We start from the raw sequence: 24,676 nt of genomic DNA on the forward strand, positions 1-24,676 counted from the left end.
CGGATGGTAGGATCCTCCTCGGATTGGTAGAAGAACCGAATCTTCACTGTTGTTACAGAAAAACACTTTTTAATCACATCCCTGGACGTTTCCACTAGTCGTTTCACCATGCCTTCAACTATCGGCCGGCAGGTGTACTGCACGCTGATTACATCATAACTCTATGAGTGGATGTGATAAAAAGTGTTTTTCTGTAACAACAGTGAAGATTCCTTTATTCTACAGACTCGAGGAGGATCCTACCATCCGTGGCTCTGAGCAGAGACCTTTAGATAACATTCATAAAGGTTTATAAAGCTTTATAAAGGTTTTAAATGGAGGTAGACACACAGCAGGCTGAGGTCCATCCAAGACGTCATGTTGAACCATCATGGCTGCTAAGGATGTTGTGAAGCCAAAACAACATAATCTGAATTAATGCTGACCGTTAGAGACAGTAGATAAATACCGATGCTTTATGCTCATGTATAGTGAGTGTGTTTTTAATAATAATAATTATTATACTGAAGAAGAATGATTAAATTGTAGTTATGATACCCGTAATAATATTTCAACGTGTTTTCTGGGACCTGTTCTGCTTGTTTCTCTCACACACAAACCCAAACCTGGCAGCCCCGGAGGAGGAAGCGTCCCAGCATGCAGTTCGGTTTGTAGCGGCAACGACAGGACGGCGCAGCGCGTGGACTTTATTTAACTAAACGACTGAAATAAACCTTTAACGAAAATAAATAAAAAAGACACAAACCAGCCTTTATTTGCGTTAATTAACCTCATTAACAGAGCCGTTAATAAGGAAAACGTCACCGCGGAGAGAAAAACAACAGCATCATGTCTCTGGTTTGTGCCAGTAAGTAGAAGCTAGCCTGATGTGGCTAACGCTGTTAGCATCCATTCATCTTGCATAATGTGTTTTAATTCATCCATTAGTGTGTGTGTGGTGATTAATTAGTGCCTGTGTTAATTAACAGACGTCACCCTGTTAGCATGCTGTGGCTAACGCTGTTAGCATCCATGCTGTGTGTTCATTTTACACAATGAAGGTTGATTCATGTTATTGTTTGTGTTCAAACACGACTCTTTATGTGGGGTCCGGTCCGGGGATCCCCAGGGGTCCCTGAGGGGGCTCCAGGGGGTCCGGGGACACCCAGGGGTCCTTAAGGGAGTTCCAGGTGGTCCGGGGACCTCCAGGGGTCCTTGAGGGAGTTCCAGGGGGTCCGTGGACCCCCAGGGGTCCGTTTCAGGGGGTCCGGGGACCCCCAGGGGTCCTTGATGGAGTTCCAGGGGGTCCCCAGCTAAATGATAGTTTGGAACCAAATGGACACTTACAGGCCTGTAACTCTGAGAGTGTAACACATGTACATTTGTACACTCTCAGAGTTAAATTAACATTGAATTTACTACAATATAAATTGGGGGTCCCAGAGATAGAAATGCCATTAAATGGGGGGTCCGTATAGACTAATGCATGTCAAACTGGGGGTCCTTGACACTAAATGGGTTGAGAATCACTGCTAGAGCCTTATGGGGGGTCCCTCCCTGGCATAGCTTTTTTTTTTTTTATTCCACTGGATAATTAGTGTAATTCTGGGGGTCCTTGACATGAAAAGGTTTGGGAACCACTGCTTTAAAGGCACTTTATTAATTATTTAACCCATTTTGGGCGGGAACCCCTTTTGGTGTTAGCATTCCGTTTATGCTTTAGCTATTGAAAAATAGCAGATCTACAAGCTCGCTACGGACATGGGAAGAGAGGAAGAGAGAACTTCAGAGCAGCCAAAACTTAAAAAAAAAAAAGATTAAAAATACTTAACGGCATCGGCGCTTAATGCCATTTCATACACGTTGCGGCGGTCTCCTATCGCCGCTTTATGCATCTTTGAAACATCTCACCAACACTCAAGCGGAGTGAAAGGAGGGCATGCACATCTGCCTCCCATGGAGAGAGGAATAAGCGCTCAGGGACCCTGGGGGGGTAGGCGTGTCCGAACTTCAGAAAAGCTTAACCGAGGGTCATAGACGTCGTGACAAATGTGACGAGGTCAGCACGTTTGGGCACATTTGGGCAATGAAGTGGCTGGCATTACTGGCAATATGTGCCCTATTGATTATCAAAGTCTCACGTATAAATAAATAATTATGATATCTTGTGTGTGTGTGTGTGTGTGTGTGTGTGTGTGTGTGTGTGTGTGTGTGTCTGCATGCCATGTGAGTGATGCTATTCTCTTTAGTCTTTCTGTTGATTGACAGATTAATTACTGTCTCTGTGTTACCGTAATTACAGTCTCTAACAAGGTATTAATTGTTAATCAACAGTCTCTAACGAGGTAGTAATTGTTAATCAACAGTCTCTAACGAGGTATTAATTGTTAATCGACAGTCTCTAACGAGGTATTAATTGTTAATCGACAGTCTCTAACGAGGTATTAATTGTTAATCGACAGTCTCTAACGAGGTATTAATTGTTAATCGACAGTCTCTAACGAGGTATTAATTGTTAATCGACAGTCTCTAACGAGGTATTAATTGTTAATCGACAGTCTCTAACGAGGTCCCGGAGCATCCCTGCGTCTCTCCGGTCTCCAACCAGGTGTTTGAACGACGACTGATAGAGAAATACATCGTAGAGAATGGAACCGACCCCATGAACGGACAGCCTCTCTCTGAGGAGCAGCTCATTGATATTAAAGGTTCTTATTACTAATTATTATTATTACTATTACTATTATTACATATTACTACTACTATTACTATCACTACTACTACTACTACTATTACTATTATTATTATTATTATTATTATTATTATTCCATTCATGACGGGAACCCCTTTTGGTGTATTAAGCTTTAATGTTATACTTTAGCTATTGAAAAATAGCAGATCTACAAGCTCGTAGTGCGGCACTTGGTGCCACACTACGATCTTGTAGATCTGCTATGGCCAGCCGGGGCGCCTGATGGAGGGGAAAGGAACTGGTCTCTATACTGCCTCCCCCTGGCCAGCCGGGGCGCCTGATGGAGGGGAAAGGAACTGGTCTCTATACTGCCTCCCTCTGGCCAGCCGGGGCGCCTGATGGAGGGGAAAGGAACTGGTCTCTATACTGCCTCCCCCTGGCCAGCCGGGGCGCCTGATGGAGGGGAAAGGAACTGGTCTCTATACTGCCTCTCCCTGGCCAGCCGGGGCGCCTGATGGAGGGGAAAGGAACTGGTTGGAATAACGTGTTCCTTCCACGCGCTACGTCCAACCGCTGAAACTCCCCCCTGTCAGGTGAAAAGAAGCAGCTTGGACTCCTCATGCACTGAAGGAAGCATGAGGTCAGTCCGTTGCTCTCCCCAGGTTGGCAGAGGGAGAGTAGAGCCCAGGATTACATTAGATAATAAATTAATTGATTAGTTAATTAGATAATTTACACTGTGTGAAAAAAAAAATGGGTTGCAAAATCGTGGGATGAAAAATAAACGTAACTACATTGTCTCCAATGAGCCAATCAGAGCCAAGGCTCATTGTTGTGTTTCCTGTATTCCTCAGTCTTTCATCCAATCACACTTTACTTCCAGTATTCCTCAGTGTCCCATCCAATCATATTGTACTTCCTGTATTCCTCAGTCTCTCATCCAATCAGACCCAAGGCTCCATCGGCCACCAGCATCCCTGCTATCCTCAAGTCCCTCCAAGATGAGTGGGTGAGTCTTTTATTGTGATGGAAGTATTTTATTATGAAGGATTCACGGTGAGTGGGTGAGTCTTTTATTGTGATGCTTCACAGCTTCACGCTGCGCCAGCAGTATATTATACTGTATATAATGTAATATGAATGTTTATTATACTGTATATAATGTAATATTAATGTTTATTATACTGTATATCATGTAATATTAATGTTTATTATGCTGTATATAATGTAATATTAATGTTTATTATACTGTATATAATGTAATATTAATGTTTTCCAGGACGCGGTGATGCTCCACAGCTTCACGCTGCGCCAGCAGCTCCAGACGACTCGTCAGGAGTTATCTCACGCTCTGTACCAACACGACGCAGCCTGCAGGGTCATCGCTAGACTCACCAAGGAGGTCGCTGCTGCCAGAGAGGGTAAGGCCACTAGGGGGCGCTAGTAGAGGGATGCCCACCTGCCTCTAGCAGCTAATTAAAACACTAAGGGTTGCCCACCTGCCTCTAGCAGCTAATTAAAACACTAAGGGTTGCCCACCTGCCCCTGGCAGCTAAATAAAACACTAAGGGTTGCCCACCTGCCCCTGGCAGCTAAATAAAACACTAAGGGTTGCCCACCTGCCCCTGGCAGCTAAATAAAACACTAAGGGTTGCCCACCTGCCTCTAGCAGCTAATTAAAACACTAAGGGTTGCCCACCTGCCCCTGGCAGCTAAATAAAACACTAAGGGTTGCCCACCTGCCTCTAGCAGCTAATTAAAACACTAAGGGTTGCCCACCTGCCCCTGGCAGCTAAATAAAACACTAAGGGTTGCCCACCTGCCCCTGGCAGCTAAATAAAACACTAAGGGTTGCCCACCTGCCCCTGGCAGCTAAATAAAACACTAAGGGTTGCCCACCTGCCCCTGGCAGCTAAATAAAACACTAAGGGATGCCCACCTGCCCCTGGCAGCTAAATAAAACACTAAGGGTTGCCCACCTGCCCCTCGCAGCTAAATAAAACACTAAGGGTTGCCCACCTGCCCCTGGCAGTTAAATAAATTATGTGATTCTTGATGACTGTCTCTATGTATGTGATGTATCACCATGTGTTGTTCTGCTTACTGTAAGTCTCTCTGGATTAAGAGTGTCTGATAAATGCCCACATTGTAAGTTGTATTTCTACAGTTCTATTATATAGGTGTTCTATGTGTTCTATTTCTACAGCTCTTGCTACTCTGAAGCCTCAAGCAGGATTGGTTGCACCACAGGCTGTTCCCACCTCCCAGCCCGCTGCAGTGGTGAGTTCACCTGTCAATCACGCATAAAGCCCGCCTCCCATTTATATTTGACTCGTGATCAGAGCTTCCGTTGCTCCAGACTGTACGACGGAAGCATTTATATTTTACTCGTGATCAGAGCTTCCGTTGCTCCAGACTGTACGACAGAAGCATTTATATTTTACCTGTACTGTCACCTCCTCTCCACCAGGGGGCCGGAGGAGAACCCATGGAGGTCAGTGAGCAGGTTGGAATGACTCCGGAGATCGTTCAGAAGGTACGTTTATTTATTATAATCATGTAACAGTTTTTAACTTCTTAATTAACATGTTGTTCTAATGTTCTAATGATCATGTCATGAGTTTTAACGTGTTTCCATGTTGTTCTTAACTAGTTTAATGAGTGTTTCTTCCATTTCAGCTCCAAGACAAAGCCACGGTTCTCACCACAGAGAGAAAGAAGGTAATGTTTATTCAGTTAAATTATTACACGATTAACACTTTATACATTTTATAGCAAAAACAAGGGAACAAATTGTGTGACGGGATGTGAGGTTAGTCTGCAGATCTCAATGCAATGGAGAGTTGCAGTCAGCTGGGACGTGTGGAGCGTTGTCCAGGGTGTTTTAGAGAAGGGAGAAGAGTCTGGGACGTGTGGAGCATTGTCCAGGGTGTTTTAGAGAAGGGAGAAGAGTCTGGGACGTGTGGAGCGTGTTCCAGGGTGTTTTAGAGAAGGAAGATGAGTCTGGGACGTGTGGAGCGTTGTCCAGGGTGTTTTAGAGAAGGGAGAAGAGTCTGGGACGTGTGGAGCGTTGTCCAGAGTTTTTTAGAGAAGGTAGAGGAGTCTGGGACGTGTGGAGCGTTGTCCAGAGTTTTTTAGAGAAGGTAGAGGAGTCTGGGACGTGTGGAGCGTTGTCCAGGGTGTTTTAGAGAAGGGAGAAGAGTCTGGGACGTGTGGAGCGTTGTCCAGGGTGTTTTAGAGAAGGTAGAGGAGTCTGGGACGTGTGGAGCGTTGTCCAGGGTGTTTTAGAGAAGGGAGAAGAGTCTGGGACGTGTGGAGCGTTGTCCAGGGTGTTTCAGAGAAGGGAGAAGAGTCTAGGACTAGGACAACAGAGTTTTGTACTCTGTGTGGGTGGTAACTGGATGGAGCATACAGTTTACAATTTACAATGTAGGCATTTAGCAGACGCTCTTAATCCAGAGCGACTTACATTAAGCAAGAACAAAAAAGCATGGGAATACATCACATAAAAACATTTATCATGAAACATGCATAAGCTAAGAAAGTAACAGTGGAATATCTATATGATGAAACTATACATCTATACTACTATGCTATACTTATGTACTATGATGTGCTATGACTACATACAATGCAATTATAGTGCTGTCTACATAACATGCTATAAGTCTGTGTCAAATGCTAGAAGGGGGGATACGTTATTTTCGGTCCCGGCACGTTTTCAGGTTCAGGTTCAGGTTTATTTGTCATGTGTGTAGATACAGAGTATAAATACAATGAAAATTATTTTGCTCAGAGCACTCTGTCTTACATACACAGGACATTAACAAACATCTATAGTGCAAGAAAAAGACAAAAAAAACAAGTGACATAACAGTGCAATACAGTTCAAGGTCAGCTGTTCAGCAGCCTGACTGCCTGAGGGTAGAAACTGTTACTAAGACGGGTGGTACGAGATTTGATGCTCTGGTAGCGTTTTTTGGAAGGGAGTAGTTTGAACAGGGTATTTGCGGGATGGCTGGTGTCTTTTCTAACAAAGTGTGTATTGTGTTATTGTCATTATAACCTTTTTAACAAAGTGTGTATTGTGTTATTGTCATTATAACCTTTTTTACAAAGTGTGTATTGTGTTATTGTCATTATAACCTTTTTTACAAAGTGTGTATTGTGTTATTGTCATTGTAACAAAGTGTGTGTTGTGTTATTGTCATTATAACCTTTTTTACAAAGTGTGTATTGTGTTATTGTCATTGTAACAAAGTGTGTATTGTGTTATTGTCATTATAACCTTTTTTACAAAGTGTGTATTGTGTTATTGTCATTGTGTTTTTCGTGCAGAGAGGAAAGACTGTCCCAGAGGACCTGGTGCGCTCTGAGGATCTGAGCAAATACCGACAAGTTGCTTCTCATGCTGTAAGTGTTATTATTATTTAAATCAAATTTGTTCTCATGCTCAATTGAAACAATCTTAGAGATTGTTTCAATTACTTTTACGATCAAATAAATGATGAAATAGAAGGTTTTCTCCTCTATAATCATGTCTCCACAGCGTCAGTGTACCTGCAATCCTTTAATTAATTAATTAATTAATTAATTAATATAATATAATGTAACTAGAAAAAGTGCCCTTCTGGGCACAGGTCTCCACCAGGTTATCCACAGATCCGTGCAGTTAGAGGTAAAAACACTTTTCGGCCAGTTATAGCGCCACCTTGAGGCTGAGTTGAAATTGTTCATGTGGCATTTTGTCCTCGGCCTAGTGGGAATGTGGGTGCACAATTTCACGGAAATCACGCGATGTGTTCATGATCTGCAGCATTTTGTTTGAAACTGAGCACTCCTGTGAACTTTGGAAGCCAATCTTAACCAATCAGGATGGAGTGTGAGAAATATGAAAGACCGGTTTGGTTGAATGGCTCTAGAGACCAATTTGCGTGATGTTTGGACAAAATCTGTAGGTGTGCTGTGCAAAAACCTGTTTTGCACAAAGCGGCCTCCTGGTGGCGCTATAACAGGCCGTTCTGGAAAGTTTGGGGCAGAGGTTCATGGTTGGCATCCAGGGAGTGTGTGTGCAAAATTTGGCATCGACCGGGTTAACGGTGGCTGAGATTAGCTGGTCACGGACGGACGGACGGACACACGGACACACGGACGGACGGACGGAGTGCAAAACATACTCTCCCCATGCCTTCGGCTGGTGGAGACAATTAATTGATGTGTTTCTATGTCCTCAGGGTCTGCACAGTGCCAGCGTTCCTGGAATCCTGTCTCTGGATCTCTGTCCATCCGACACCAACAAAGTTCTGACCGGTAACATTTATATTTTACTCATGATCAGAGCTTCCGTTGCTCCAGACTGTATGATGGAAGCATTTATATTTGACTCATGATCAGAGCTTCCGTTGCTCCAGACTGTATGACGGAAGCATTTATGTTTTACTCGTGATCAGAGCTTCCGTTGCTCCAGACTGTACGACGGAAGCATTTATATTTGACTCAGGATCAGAGCTTCTGACTGTACGACGGAAGCATTTATATTTTACTCGTGATCAGAGCTTCCGTTGCTCCAGACTGTATGACGGAAGCATTTATATTTTACTCATGATCAGAGTTTCCGTTGCTCCAGACTGTATGATGGAAGCATTTATATTTGACTCATGATCAGAGCTTCCGTTGCTCCAGACTGTATGACGGAAGCATTTATATTTGACTCATGATCAGAGCTTCCGTTGCTCCAGACTGTGCGACGGAAGCATTTATATTTTACTCATGATCAGAGCTTCCGTTGCTCCAGACTGTATGACGGAAGCATTTATATTTTACTCATGATCAGAGTTTCCGTTGCTCCAGACTGTATGACGGAAGCATTTATATTTGACTCATGATCAGAGCTTCCGTTGCTCCAGACTGTATGACGGAAGCATTTATATTTGACTCATGATCAGAGCTTCCGTTGCTCCAGACTGTATGACGGAAGTATTTATATTTTACTCATGATCAGAGCTTCCGTTGCTCCAGACTGTATGACGGAAGCATTTATATTTTACTCATGATCAGAGCTTCCGTTGCTCCAGACTGTACGACGGAAGCATTTATATTTGTCTCGTGATCAGAGCTTCCGTTGCTCCAGACTGTACGATGGAAGCATTTATATTTTACTCATGATCAGCGCTTCCGTTTCTCCAGACTGTACGATGGAAGCATTTATATTTGACTCATGATCAGAGCTTCCGTTGCTCCAGACTGTATGACGGAAGCATTTCTATTTTACTCATGATCAGAGCTTCCGTTGCTCCAGACTGTATGACGGAAGCATTTATATTTTACTCGTGATCAGAGCTTCCGTTGCTCCAGACTGTATGACGGAAGCATTTATATTTTACTCATGATCAGAGTTTCCGTTGCTCCAGACTGTATGATGGAAGCATTTATATTTGACTCATGATCAGAGCTTCCGTTGCTCCAGACTGTATGACGGAAGCATTTATGTTTTACTCGTGATCAGAGCTTCCGTTGCTCCAGACTGTACGACGGAAGCATTTATATTTGACTCAGGATCAGAGCTTCTGACTGTACGACGGAAGCATTTATATTTTACTCGTGATCAGAGCTTCCGTTGCTCCAGACTGTATGACGGAAGCATTTATATTTTACTCATGATCAGAGTTTCCGTTGCTCCAGACTGTATGATGGAAGCATTTATATTTGACTCATGATCAGAGCTTCCGTTGCTCCAGACTGTATGACGGAAGCATTTATATTTGACTCATGATCAGAGCTTCCGTTGCTCCAGACTGTGCGACGGAAGCATTTATATTTTACTCATGATCAGAGCTTCCGTTGCTCCAGACTGTATGACGGAAGCATTTATATTTTACTCATGATCAGAGTTTCCGTTGCTCCAGACTGTATGACGGAAGCATTTATATTTGACTCATGATCAGAGCTTCCGTTGCTCCAGACTGTATGACGGAAGCATTTATATTTGACTCATGATCAGAGCTTCCGTTGCTCCAGACTGTATGACGGAAGTATTTATATTTTACTCATGATCAGAGCTTCCGTTGCTCCAGACTGTATGACGGAAGCATTTATATTTTACTCATGATCAGAGCTTCCGTTGCTCCAGACTGTACGACGGAAGCATTTATATTTGTCTCGTGATCAGAGCTTCCGTTGCTCCAGACTGTACGACGGAAGCATTTATATTTTACTCATGATCAGCGCTTCCGTTTCTCCAGACTGTACGATGGAAGCATTTATATTTGACTCATGATCAGAGCTTCCGTTGCTCCAGACTGTATGACGGAAGCATTTCTATTTTACTCATGATCAGAGCTTCCGTTGCTCCAGACTGTATGACGGAAGCATTTATATTTTACTCGTGATCAGAGCTTCCGTTGCTCCAGACTGTACGACGGGAAGCATTTATATTTTACTCATGATCAGAGCTTCCGTTGCTCCAGACTGTACGACGGAAGCATTTATATTTGACTCATGATCAGAGCTTCCGTTGCTCCAGACTGTATGACGGAAGCATTTATATTTTACTCATGATCAGAGTTTCCGTTGCTCCAGACTGTATGACGGAAGCATTTATATTTGACTCATGATCAGAGCTTCCGTTGCTCCAGACTGTACGACTGAAGCATTTATATTTGACTCATGATCAGAGCTTCCGTTGCTCCAGACTGTATGACGGAAGCATTTATATTTTACTCATGATCAGAGCTTCCGTTGCTCCAGACTGTACGACGGAAGCATTTATATTTGTCTCGTGATCAGAGCTTCCGTTGCTCCAGACTGTACGACGGAAGCATTTATATTTTACTCATGATCAGCGCTTCCGTTGCTCCAGACTGTATGACGGAAGCATTTATATTTGACTCGTGATCAGATCTTCCGTTGCTCCAGACTGTACGACGGAAGCATTTATATTTGACTCATGATCAGAGCTTCCGTTGCTCCAGACTGTATGACGGAAGCATTTATATTTTACTCATGATCAGAGCTTCCGTTGCTCCAGACTGTATGACGGAAGCATTTATATTTGACTCGTGATCAGAGCTTCCGTTGCTCCAGACTGTACGATGGAAGCATTTATATTTGACTCATGATCAGAGCTTCCGTTGCTCCAGACTGTATGACGGAAGCATTTATATTTTACTCATGATCAGAGCTTCCGTTGCTCCAGACTGTATGACGGAAGCATTTATATTTTACTCGTGATCAGAGCTTCCGTTGCTCCAGACTGTACGACGGAAGCATTTATATTTTACTCATGATCAGAGCTTCCGTTGCTCCAGACTGTACGACGGAAGCATTTATATTTGACTCATGATCAGAGCTTCCGTTGCTCCAGACTGTATGACGGAAGCATTTATATTTTACTCATGATCAGAGTTTCCGTTGCTCCAGACTGTATGACGGAAGCATTTATATTTGACTCATGATCAGAGCTTCCGTTGCTCCAGACTGTACGACTGAAGCATTTATATTTGACTCATGATCAGAGCTTCCGTTGCTCCAGACTGTATGACGGAAGCATTTATATTTTACTCATGATCAGAGCTTCCGTTGCTCCAGACTGTACGACGGAAGCATTTATATTTGTCTCGTGATCAGAGCTTCCGTTGCTCCAGACTGTACGACGGAAGCATTTATATTTTACTCATGATCAGCGCTTCCGTTGCTCCAGACTGTATGACGGAAGCATTTATATTTGACTCGTGATCAGAGCTTCCGTTGCTCCAGACTGTACGACGGAAGCATTTATATTTGACTCATGATCAGAGCTTCCGTTGCTCCAGACTGTATGACGGAAGCATTTATATTTTACTCATGATCAGAGCTTCCGTTGCTCCAGACTGTATGACGGAAGCATTTATATTTGACTCGTGATCAGAGCTTCCGTTGCTCCAGACTGTACGACGGAAGCATTTATATTTTACTCATGATCAGAGCTTCCGTTGCTCCAGACTGTACGACGGAAGTATTTATATTTGACTCGTGATCAGAGCTTCCGTTGCTCCAGACTGTACGACGGAAGCATTTATATTTTACTCATGATCAGAGCTTCCATTGCTCCAGACTGTACGACGGAAGCATTTATATTTGACTCATGATCAGAGCTTCCGTTGCTCCAGACTGTACGACGGAAGCATTTATATTTTACTCATGATCAGAGCTTCCGTTGCTCCAGACTGTACGATGGAAGCATTTATATTTGACTCATGATCAGAGCTTCCGTTGCTCCAGACTGTATGACGGAAGCATTTATATTTTACTCGTGATCAGAGCTTCCGTTGCTCCAGACTGTACGACGGAAGCATTTATATTTTACTCATGATCAGAGCTTCCGTTGCTCCAGACTGTATGACGGAAGCATTTATATTTTACTCATGATCAGAGCTTCCGTTGCTCCAGACTGTATGACGGAAGCATTTATATTTGACTCGTGATCAGAGCTTCCGTTGCTCCAGACTGTACGACGGAAGCATTTATATTTTACTCATGATCAGAGCTTCCGTTGCTCCAGACTCTACGACGGAAGTATTTATATTTGACTCGTGATCAGAGCTTCCGTTGCTCCAGACTGTACGACGGAAGCATTTATATTTTACTCATGATCAGAGCTTCCATTGCTCCAGACTGTACGACGGAAGCATTTATATTTGACTCATGATCAGAGCTTCCGTTGCTCCAGACTGTACGACGGAAGCATTTATATTTTACTCATGATCAGAGCTTCCGTTGCTCCAGACTGTACGATGGAAGCATTTATATTTGACTCATGATCAGAGCTTCCGTTGCTCCAGACTGTATGACGGAAGCATTTATATTTTACTCGTGATCAGAGCTTCCGTTGCTCCAGACTGTATGACGGAAGCATTTATATTTGACTCATGATCAGAGCTTCCGTTGCCTTGTTTATGTTGGATTTGCTAAAACATAAATTTTTGAAAAAGAACTAAAAACAAACTGCCCTGCAGTTACCGTGCTGTGATGTTCCTTTTTACTGACACCACAAGTTTATAATAATAATTTAATTCACAGAATATCGACACAAAGCAAGTGAAAAACATGGTCTGGTTCTTAAAGCTTAACCCATTTAGACCTGAGGACGATTCTTAAAAAAAGGGTTAGGGTTAAAAAAAATCTGTAACATTATGAAGTACATCTCAGTGACATCACAAAAATGTACTTCATAATGTTACTGTTTTTTTCAGACCTTCAGTTCTATAGGCAACACAGAATGGGGGGACTTTTTATTATTTCCAGTGCACACAACTCCATAGAAAAATGCCTTTTATCCCAACAGTGATATATAGGCAGCTGATATATATAGGCAGCAAGTGCCTTATATATAAAGTGTCTTCAGTGTGTATATGAATACTCAAATGTGCTTTACATGGCTGGGCATGAGAAAACAAATAAAAACAACTTTATTATGGGGGAAACAAAAAGGTGCGATTGATTTATCTGTAGTTAATCGCGATTCATTTTTCTGTGGTTAATTAATCTCGATTAACGCGTTAAAGTCCCGGCCCTAGAAAGAATATATATTCAACGATTTGCGCCACAAATTTCGCGATTAAAAAGAAAATAGCATACCTACAGCTACGACCTTGTATGTCTGCTTTTTTTCAATAGCTAAAGTATAACATGATGCTTAAAACACTAAAAGGGGTTCCCGCCCATCGGGTTAAAGCTTATGTAGGACTATTTCTATGCGGTTTGATGTATTATGTGGTGTTCCTGCTTACTGTAAGTCTCTGGATTAAGAGCGTCTGATAAATGACTACACATTGTAAACTGTCTTCATGAATGAAACACGGTTCCTGGCAGGTTTTTATTAAAACAGTTCCGTTGTGTTCCTGCAGGTGGCGCTGATAAGAACGTGGTGGTGTTTGATAAGAGGGAGGAGCAGATCGTTGCCACTCTGAAAGGTCACACTAAGAAGGTCACCTCGGTCATCTACCATCCATCACAGGTATATATATATACTCTATTACTATTACTCTATTGCTTTAGTCTAGATTCAGGTCACCTCGGTCATCTACCATCCACCACAGGTATATATATATATATACTCTATTACTATTACTCTAATACTTTAGTCTAGATTCAGGTCACCTCGGTCATCTACCATCCACCACAGGTATATATATATATATACTCTATTACTATTACTCTAATACTTTAGTCTAGATTCAGGTCACCTCGGTCATCTACCATCCACCACAGGTATATATATATATATATATATATATACTCTATTACTATTACTCTAATACTTTAGTCTAGATTCAGGTCACCTCGGTCATCTACCATCCACCACAGGTATATATATATATATATATATATACTCTATTACTATTACTCTAATACTTTAGTCTAGAAGGTCACCCCTGTTCAGATTCAGATTTATTTGCCATTTGTGTATACACAATCACACACATAGGAATTTGTTTTGACATAACATGAGTGCATTCAATTCTTTTATCACAAATAGACAGACATAAAACAACACCGTGCAGGGTTATAGTTCATAGTGCATCAAATGTTGCCGCTGATTAAAGTGTCACTAGGAGGCAGGGGTGGAAGAAGGAGCCAGAGTCACTGAGCAGCCTGAAGGCAGCTGAGGGGAAACAGGGGTGGAAGAAGGAGCCAGAGTCACTGAGCAGCCTGAAGGCAGCTGAGGGGAAACAGGGGTGGAAGAAGGAGCCAGAGTCACTGAGCAGCCTGAAGGCAGCTGAGGGGAAACGGGGGTGGAAGAAGGAGCCAGAGTCACTGAGCAGCCTGAAGGCAGCTGAGGGGAAACAGGGGTGGAAGAAGGGGAGCCAGAGTCACTGAGCAGCCTGAAGGCAGCTGAGGGGAAACAGGGGTGGAAGAAGGGGAGCCAGAGTCACTGAGCAGCCTGAAGGCAGCTGAGGGGAAACAGGGGTGGAAGAAGGGGAGCCAGAGTCACTGAGCAGCCTGAAGGCAGCTGAGGGGAAACAGGGGTGGAAGAAGGGGAGCCAGAGTCACTGAGCAGCCTGAAGGCAGCTGAGGGGAAACAGGGGTGGAAGAAGGGGAGCCAGAGTCACTGAGCAGCCTGAAGGCAGCTGAGGGGAAACAGGGGTGGAAGAAGGGGAGCCAGAGTCACTGAGCAGCCTGAAGGCAGCTGAGGGGAAACAGGGGTGGAAGAAGGGGAGCCAGAGTCACTGAGCAGCCTGAAGGCAGCTGAGGGGAAACAGGGGTGGAAGAAGGGGAGCCAGAGTCACTGAGCAGCCTGAAGGCAGCTGAGGGGAAACAGGGGTGGAAGAAGGGGAGCCAGAGTCACTGAGCAGCCTGAAGGCAGCTGAGGGGAAACAGGGGTGGAAGAAGGGGAGCCAGAGTCACTGAGCAGCCTGAAGGCAGCTGAGGGGAAACAGGGGTGGAAGAAGGGGAGCCAGAGTCACTGAGCAGCCTGAAGGCAGCTGAGGGGAAACAGGGGTGGAAGAAGGGGAGCCAGAGTCACTGAGCAGCCTGAAGGCAGCTGAGGGGAAACAGGGGTGGAAGAAGGGGAGCCAGAGTCACTGAGCAGCCTGAAGGCAGCTGAGGGGAAACAGGGGTGGAAGAAGGGGAGCCAGAGTCACTGAGCAGCCTGAAGGCAGCTGAGGGGAAACAGGGGTGGAAGAAGGGGAGCCAGAGTCACTGAGCAGCCTGAAGGCAGCTGAGGGGAAACAGGGGTGGAAGAAGGGGAGCCAGAGTCACTGAGCAGCCTGAAGGCAGCTGAGGGGAAACAGGGGTGGAAGAAGGGGAGCCAGAGTCACTGAGCAGCCTGAAGGCAGCTGAGGGGAAACAGGGGTGGAAGAAGGGGAGCCAGAGTCACTGAGCAGCCTGAAGGCAGCTGAGGGGAAACAGGGGTGGAAGAAGGGGAGCCAGAGTCACTGAGCAGCCTGAAGGCAGCTGAGGGGAAACAGGGGTGGAAGAAGGAGCCAGAGTCACTGAGCAGCCTGAAGGCAGCTGAGGGGAAACAGGGGTGGAAGAAGGGGAGCCAGAGTCACTGAGCAGCCTGAAGGCAGCTGAGGGGAAACAGGGGTGGAAGAAGGGGAGCCAGAGTCACTGAGCAGCCTGAAGGCAGCTGAGGGGAAACAGGGGTGGAAGAAGAGGAGCCAGAGTCACTGAGCAGCCTGAAGGCAGCTGAGGGGAAACAGGGGTGGAAGAAGGGGAGCCAGAGTCACTGAGCAGCCTGAAGGCAGCTGAGGGGAAACAGGGGTGGAAGAAGGGGAGCCAGAGTCACTGAGCAGCCTGAAGGCAGCTGAGGGGAAACAGGGGTGGAAGAAGGGGAGCCAGAGTCACTGAGCAGCCTGAAGGCAGCTGAGGGAAAAAACTTTGTCCGTGGCGGCAGGGCTCTAGCAGGGCTGACCTTCGATCACCTTCGATTTTTGATGATCGACGCTTAGAAATAAATTGCGATGCGATGCGAGGCCAGCAGTGACTCACAATGAATTTGGCTTAAACAACGATATAGCGGAGAGAAACGCATGCTTGGATTGGTCTCATTTATTTTAAACGATAAGCAACAACTGTTGCTTTCGCCCAATTGTAGCAGCCTTCATGAAAGCAGTGACGCACAAATAATTAGGCTTACAATAAAACATCCGACCGTAACAAGTCAGCATAAAATAAAACTGCCTGACACAGCTAGGCATTACCTCTCAAATAAAAAAATGTATAATCCAGAAATTGTAAACGAAAGGCATTTTGCTTCTCTTCAGATTTATTTTCTTCTCCTCTTGCCGTAACATTAACTGAAATAAAGCGTCATTTAATCGAGGCTTTATGACAGCAGCGAGACGAGTGCTTCATGCGAGGCGCACGCATGGCTCGCACGTTTGAACCCAACACAGTCACTCAGTCAATAAAGGCAAGATTTATATTCCACACACAGAAAGTCAGTTTAAGGTTTTGTGTTGAAAATTAAATGTAGTCCAAACCTTTGGGATTAATAAAGTGACAATTTGTACAATATCCCATTACCATTATCCAAATTAATTCCTTTTTATAATATTTTTACATTTTGGAAAAGATCTTTTGCAATGTGAAATGCCACCGAATTCTTAATCCTTTTCCTTGTCTTCATGGGCCAAGTTGGCCAACTTGTGAAAGCTGCATACTTTTATTGTGAAGGCAAAAGTTTCTAAATGCTCTCAGAGCCTGCATATCTCCGCGTGCTGAAAATAGCTGATCTACAAGCTCACAACATGTCGCGGACGCGGCGCGTTGTGAGCTTGTAGATCAGCCATTTTCAGCACACACTTTGTACGACGAAGAATAAATCAGGCATCAGTGCACTTCACTCACTGGGAGGGAGATTAATGTCTTTTGTTGGCCGATCATCATGTATGGACACAGGCTACCTCCTCGATGCAAACATAACAAGCTTTGGAAGCTATTTTTCGTGGCACATTATAATGTTTAATCAAACAACAAGTTTACCTCCTCACTCATTGTTTGGGTCGGGAGCTTACAGTCTATGGTCGGGAGTCGGCTGTCTGTGTAGATCATGACTGAGATCATCATGCAGTTAGATATGCGCGCTGAGCGCTCCAGTGAAATTGTACAGCTGAGAAAAATGAATTTGTGAAGGATAAACTGCGTTCAGACCTGAATATATATTCGCCTCGGTTCGTCCAGTTTGTACCGCGGCAGGTCGCGCTGCGCCCGTTTGCTCAATTATCGTCTTTGCATTGACTTTGTATGTAATTGCGCCGATCTGACCATCCAAGTCTGAAGGGCTTATTGGTGGGTTTTCGTGAACGATCGTTCTCTGAACACTGGGCGTCAGGCCAACGTCCAATGTTTTTATCAATGGAACGGGCAAAGCACTGCGGGATGTTTTTTTTCCCTCCACTCATCCTTCCAGTAAGTCGCACCTGTGCGACCTCATTAAATGTTAACTCGCACGTTAAGAAATTAAGTATCATATGCGACCTATTAAGTCGCACGCTGGAGCCCTGTGTGACGGGCTTTATTCGTAGCCTTCGGCAGCCACAGTCTTCTCCCAGAGGGGAGCAGGGTGAGGAGGCCGTGGCCAGGCTCCTCGCTGCTCTCTTCAGCGCCCTAGAGTCGTCCAGGGACTTGAGGGAGGGGCAGAGGGCGGCCAATCACCCTCTCCGCAGAGATAATAATAATAAATAATCCTGTGTATTTTGTGTTTTTCTGTGTATTCCAGTCCGTGGTGTTCTCGGCCTCCCCTGACTCCACCATCCGGGTGTGGAACGTTGCAGCAGAGAAGTGTGTCCAGGTCATCAGAGCTCACGAGGCTGGAGTCACTGGACTGTCTCTGCACGCCACGGGAGACTACCTCCTGTCCTCCTCTGAAGACCAGGTATATAAACACACTGTCTCTACAACACGCTACGGGAGACTACCTCCTGTCCTCTGAAGACCAGGTATATAAACACACTGTCTCTACAACACGCTACGGGAGACTACCTCCTGTCCTCTGAAGACCAGGTATATAAACACACTGTCTCTACAACACGCTACGGGAGACTACCTCCTGTCCTCTGAAGACCAGGTATATAAACACACTGTCTCTACACGCTACGGGAGACTACCTCCTGTCCTCTGAAGACCAGGTATATAAACACACTGTCTCTACAACACGCTACGGGAGACTACCTCCTGTCCTCCTCTGAAGACCAGGTATATAAACACACTGTCTCTACAACACGCTACGGGAGACTACCTCCTGTCCTCTGAAGACCAGGTATATAAACACACTGTCTCTACAACACGCTACGGGAGACTACCTCCTGTCCTCCTCTGAAGACCAGGTATATAAACACACTGTCTCTACACGCTACGGGAGACTACCTCCTGTCCTCTGAAGACCAGGTATATAAACACACTGTCTCTACAACACGCTACGGGAGACTACCTCCTGTCCTCTGAAGACCAGGTATATAAACACACTGTCTCTACAACACGCTACGGGAGACTACCTCCTGTCCTCTGAAGACCAGGTATATAAACACTACCTCCTGTCCTCCTCTGAAGACCAGGTGTATATATACACACACACATGATGTAGTCTGAAGAGGTGGGTTTTCAGACTACGGCGGAAGATTGGGAGTGAGTCTGTAGTTCTGACTGCAATGGGAAGTCTATTCCATAGTTTAGATTGGGAGTGAGTCTGTAGTTCTGACTGCAATGGGAAGTCTATTCCATAGTTTAGATTGGGAGTGAGTCTGTAGTTCTGACTGCAATGGGAAGTTCATTCCATAGTTTAGATTGGGAGTGAGTCTGTAGTTCTGACTGCAATGGGAAGTTCTTTCCATAGTTTAGATTGGGAGTGAGTCTGTAGTTCTGACTGCAATGGGACGTTCATTCCATAGTTTAGATTGGGAGTGAGTCTGTAGTTCTGACTGCAATGGGAAGTTCATTCCATAGTTTAGATTGGGAGTGAGTCTGTAGTTCTGACTGCAATGGGAAGTTCATTCCATAGTTTAGATTGGGAGTGAGTCTGTAGTTCTGACTGCAATGGGAGGTCCATTCCATAGTTTAGATTGGTAGTGAGTCTGTAGTTCTGACTGCAATGGGAAGTTCATTCCATAGTTTAGATTGGGAGTGAGTCTGTAGTTCTGACTGCAATGGGAAGTTCATTCCATAGTTTAGATTGGGAGTGAGTCTGTAGTTCTGACTGCAATGGGAAGTTCATTCCATAGTTTAGATTGGGAGTGAGTCTGTAGTTCTGACTGCAATGGGAAGTTCATTCCATAGTTTAGATTGGTAGTGAGTCTGTAGTTCTGACTGCAATGGGAGGTCCATTCCATAGTTTAGATTGGTAGTGAGTCTGTAGTTCTGACTGTAATGGGAAGTGCATTCCATAGTTTCGATTGGGAGTGAGTCTGTAGTTCTGACTGTAATGGGAAGTCCATTCCATAGTTTAGATTGGGAGTGAGTCTGTAGTTCTGACTGCAATGGGAAGTTCATTCCATAGTTTAGATTGGGAGTGAGTCTGTAGTTCTGACTGCAATGGGAAGTTCATTCCATAGTTTAGATTGGTAGTGAGTCTGTAGTTCTGACTGCAATGGGAGGTCCATTCCATAGTTTAGATTGGTAGTGAGTCTGTAGTTCTGACTGTAATGGGAAGTCCATTCCATAGTTTAGATTGGGAGTGAGTCTGTAGTTCTGACTGTAATGGGAAGTTCATTCCATAGGCCGGTGGCCGACGGGCGACGTACAGGTCTAGTGGAATGAACTTCCCAGCCTCACTCCCAATCTATGGTCCTAGTCTGAAAACCCACCTCTTCAGACTCCATCTTAACCCGTAGCCCCTCCCCTAGCCTCGACGACCTTACGTCTTATGCAAAGACTCAACTTATGCAACTTGGATAGCGTTTCATGTAGACATAGCACTCTATCAGACCTGGGCATTACACGGCCCAAATACAGCCCTGACTCTGACCGGCCCATCAAAGGTTACTTGGAAATTAGAAAATAAAACGTACTTTCAAATTTTATTCACGTACCTGTCCGGCAAAATTCTGTTCAGTGTCTACTGTCTGCAATAATTGGCAGTCAACCATATATGGAGAAGGCGATGCTTTCTGTACCCGTGATCTGGATCCTGAAGCACTCGTTGTAGAGTTTTCTCAAGTTTGCGCATCCACTATTGTTTGTGTTCAAGAAAGTTCTTGTAAAATGTGAATACAATTAATATAAAGATGTTAAATGTGTGTGTGTTTACAGTACTGGGCGTTCTCTGACATCCAGACCGGTAAAGTTCTGACCAAAGTCACCGATGAGAGTGGAGCCTGTGGTATGTTATTATTATTATTATTATTATTATCTACAGATCTACAAGCTCTCAACACGTTGTGGACACGACGCGTTGAGAGCTTGTAGAGCTGCCTTTTATTTTCAACACATGGCCCGCTGTGAGCTGTTCTATATCTGGGGGAGGCGGGGACAGGAATATTTTGGCCTATAAGTTTAACCCATTCTGAACGGGAACCCCTTTTGGTGTTAGCATCATGTTATGCTTTAGCTATTGAAAAATAGCAGATCTACAAGCTTGTAGGTCTGCTATTTTTGAAAAATCGAAGAACCACTGACATAGAAACATAGCTTTTTCAGAAAACGGTCAGGATGTAGAAGACATTTGTAGAATCTGATCTCAGGTCAGAATGGGTTAAGTACAGCTTGTGTCTCAGACCTACAAGCTGCTGGATCAGAACTTGTGTTCATATGTGGTTATACATTATTCTCATTAACATAACCCCGCCTCCTGGCTCCTCCCCCCTCCAGCCCTGACGTGCGCTCAGTTCCATCCCGACGGGCTGATCTTCGGGACGGGAACGGCCGACTCTCAGATCAAGATCTGGGATCTGAAGGAACGAACCAACGTGGCCAACTTCCCCGGACACTCTGGCCCCGTGACCTCTATCGCCTTCTCTGAGAACGGATACTACCTGGCTACAGGTAACACCTCTACCCCCTAGCCCCTAAACACTACGCACTACCCACTAGCCCCCAAACACTACCCACTAGCCTAAACCCTTTCTCTGAACGGATACTACCTGGCTACAGGTAACCTCTAAACCCTAATGGGCGGCAGTGGCTCAGGGTTAGAGTGGCCGGATGGGAACCTTAAGGTTCCCGGTTCGATCCCTGAGGGCTCCCCCAGAGTTAGTGTCGAAGTGTCCTTGAGCAAAGACTCTGAACCCCTGATTGCTCCTGATGTGCAGGTTGGTGCCTTGCCTGGTTTCCACCGCCATCGGTGTGTGAATGTGTGTGTGAATGCACAATCTATGTAAAGCGCCTTGGATAAAGCTGCTATATAAATGTACTATTTTCCATTTACCATGTTCAGGGGCTCAGTATTAACAGTATTATTATTATTATTATTCATGTTCATCGGCTCAGTATTAACAGTAATAGTATTATTATTCATGTTCAGGGGCTCAGGACAGCTCTCTGAAGCTATGGGATCTCAGGAAGCTGAAGAATTTCAAGACCATCGCTCTGGATAACAACTATGAGGTAATGTTATATTTATATATATATATATATCTATTATTAGACCACCAAGACCATGGCTCTGGATAACAACTGAGGTAAACAATAATATAGTCTATTATTACATCATAGAAAGAAAGTAAGGTCTGGACAGCTTCCCGGACGCGCTCTCCTCCGCGTCAGCCGGGCGCGGAGGTGGAGCTTCTTTTCCATCCACCAGCGCGACCGCGCGCCCTGTCGGAGGAAGTGGTGGTGTGTGTGTGATCGACGGAACAGATCTATAAACCTACCACGCACCACGGAGTGACGCGCTCTGAGTTTATACGTCTGTTAGCGAGCGAGACGGTTTTTATTATTTTTATATATTTTTGCTGCAGGCACTATAATTTACTTTAAACATTCTCAAATAATGATTGAAATAGTAACGCTAATGATGCTCACGACTGCTGCTGTTAATTTACAGCGCAAAACCAAGATGGCGGAAAAGTTTTTAATGTGTTTTGTGTGTTGTGTGTTTAATCCATGAATTAATCACAGTTTAAAAGTTTTAATCACAGTTTAATGGATTTTAATCACAGGTTAAGGATTTAATCACGGATCTGTTAAGCATTGCTTAAAATTAAGTGGTGCAACACAACTCGAATTAAAATTAATCCTTGATCAACAAATCCCTGATTAACACTAAACTAATCTTTATTTAATCTTTCTGGTGGAGTAAGACAGGGTTATGACAACTCTGTTCACTTCATGGGACTTCAGTCCCTCCCTTTCAGAACGACGAGTGGCCCAGGAAATGAAATGCAATGCATTTCTCCCATAGGAGTTTCTTTAAGTATTTATTTAAAGACGGTTACGCCGCGGACAAAGACAACTCGGATCGTGACAAATCATGACAATGAACACAATGTTTTGGGGCCGATCAAATCATTAGAAAGAAGAAAAATAAAGGCAGGAGACAACACTATTTGTTTTGTTTTTCTTCTTATAAGTTATTTGATCCGCTCCAAAACATTGTGTTCATTGTCATGATTTGTCACGATCCGAGTTGGCTTTGTCCGCGGCGTAACCGTCTTTAACCCATTCTGACCTGAGATCAGATTCATACGAGGTTTCCGCCGGACACACACTGGTCTGATGAACCCATTCTGACCTGAGATCAGATTAAAAAAATGTCAGTCGCTCTTCGATTTTTCAAAAATAGCAGACCTACAAGCTCGTATCGCGCCACTCGGTGGCGCGATATGAGCTTGTAGATCTGCTATTTTTAAATAGCTAAAGCATAACATGATGCTGACACCAAAATGGGTGCCCGGTCAGAATGGGTTAAGTAAATACTTAAAGAAACTCCTATGGGAGAAATGCATTGGGATTTATTTCCTGGGCCACTCGTCGTTCTGAAAGGGGGAGGGACTGCGCCGCTCTATTGTTTGTCCCCATTTGAAGGCTTCAAATGGGGACAAACCAGAAGTTCATGGAATGCATTGGAGTCTATGGGCTCGCCATGCGACTATACCTGAACCCATGTGACCACCGGGCTGTTTTCTGCCCCCTCAATGTCCTAACTGTCTTTTCTCTCTGGCTCTGTACAATCTGTAAACAGTGTTTTTTTATATAATAATATTAACCCATTCTGAACGGGAACCCATTTTGGTGTTGGCATCATGTCATGCTTTAGCTATTGAAAAATAGCAGATCTACAAGCTCATAGCGCGCCACCGAGTGGCGCGCTACGAGCTTGTAGGTCTGCTATTTTTGACTGACGACTGACATTTTTTTTAAATCTGATCTCAGGTCAGAATGGGTTCATCAGACCAGTGTGTGTGTCCTAGTGGAAACCTCGTGTGAATCTGATCTCAGGTCAGAATGGGTTTTAATTCTTTGTGTTTTCAGGTTAAGTCTCTGGTGTTCGATCAGAGCGGGACGTACCTGGCCGTGGGAGGATCAGACATCAGAGTCTACATCTGTAAACAATGGTCTGAAGTTCTCAACTTCTCTGGTGAGAAAAACAACTTATTATAGACGTCTTTCTTTCACTGAAATTATCCACTATTGTGTAACTCTCCACAAGTTTCCTATCTTACATTTACATTTGTGTGAGGGGGGGAAAAAAACTGAGATATACTTGCGTATGCACGTGTGTGTGTGTGTGTGTGTGTGTGTGTGTGTGTGTGTGTGTGTGTGTGTGTGTGTGTGTGTGTGTGTGTGTGTGTGTGTGTGTGTGTGTGTGTGTGTGTGTGTGTGTGTGACTTAGATAGCATTTGACACAGACTTATAGCATGTTATGTAGACAGCACTATAATTGCATTGTATGTAGTCATAGCACGTCATAGTACATATGTATAGCATAGTAGTATAGATATATAGTTTATATGTATAGTTTCATTATATAGATATTCCACTGTTACTTTCTTAGCTTACGCATGTTTTATGATAAATGCTTTTATGTGATGTATTCCCATGCTTTTGTTCTTGCTTAAATGTAAGTCGCTCTGGATTAAGAGCGTCTGCTAAATGCCTACATTGTAAATTGTGTGTGTGTGTGTGTGTGTGTGTGTGTGTGTGTGTGTGTGTGTCGTATAGAACACTCGGGCGTGGTGACCGGCGTAGCGTTCGGAGAGAACGCTCAGTTCCTCGCCTCGGCTGGGATGGACCGCAGCCTGAAGTTCTACAGCTTGTAGATCTGATATCTGATCTACAACACACGTGGACGGACCGAAGCCTACAGCAGATCTGCAAGCCCTCCTGACGTTAGATCAACAAGTCCTACAGCTTGTGGGGAGTTTAACCTTTGCGTGTAGATATGATCTCCAGGCCCTCCCAGGAGTTTAATATCAGATCTACAAGTCCTCGTGAAGTTGTTTTCTTGTAGACGATAGAAAATAAATAAAATAAACAACTTAAACGTGTCGAGACGCGCTCTTTGATCCTGGGAACAAGAAATATTCCAAATTATTTTTCAAAAGCAGAAAAGAAAAGAAAAGAGCTTTGCTTGTATAGTTTCTTATTCCT

The 24,676-nt window shown here is 44.3% G+C and overlaps 1 protein-coding gene across 1 annotated transcript; it reads left to right on the forward strand.

The window, feature by feature from the left end:
- Nucleotides 1–648: 648 nt before the first annotated feature.
- On the forward strand, nucleotides 649–24,676 carry prpf19 (pre-mRNA processing factor 19). Its single transcript, XM_083786103.1, has 16 exons — nucleotides 649–847; nucleotides 2,538–2,687; nucleotides 3,604–3,680; nucleotides 3,951–4,092; nucleotides 4,878–4,951; nucleotides 5,142–5,207; nucleotides 5,351–5,392; nucleotides 7,010–7,084; nucleotides 7,906–7,981; nucleotides 13,555–13,664; nucleotides 17,874–18,029; nucleotides 20,399–20,468; nucleotides 20,957–21,130; nucleotides 21,609–21,691; nucleotides 23,558–23,663; nucleotides 24,248–24,676. Exons 1-16 carry the CDS (start codon nucleotides 829–831, stop codon nucleotides 24,343–24,345), a joined length of 1,518 nt encoding a protein of 505 aa, XP_083642229.1. The 5' UTR covers nucleotides 649–828; the 3' UTR covers nucleotides 24,346–24,676.

The sequence above is a fragment of the Protomyctophum parallelum genome, assembly GCF_964188405.1.
Source record: "Protomyctophum parallelum genome assembly, chromosome: 16".
NCBI lineage: Eukaryota > Metazoa > Chordata > Actinopteri > Myctophiformes > Myctophidae > Protomyctophum > Protomyctophum parallelum.

Excerpts from the sequence above, each read along its gene's own strand:
- prpf19 (XM_083786103.1), top strand. Across the intron at positions 7,982-13,554 it reads CACCAACAAAGTTCTGACCG|GTGGCGCTGATAAGAACGTG; the intron begins GTAACATTTATA and ends GTGTTCCTGCAG. Across the intron at positions 21,131-21,608 it reads CGGATACTACCTGGCTACAG|GGGCTCAGGACAGCTCTCTG; the intron begins GTAACACCTCTA and ends ATTCATGTTCAG.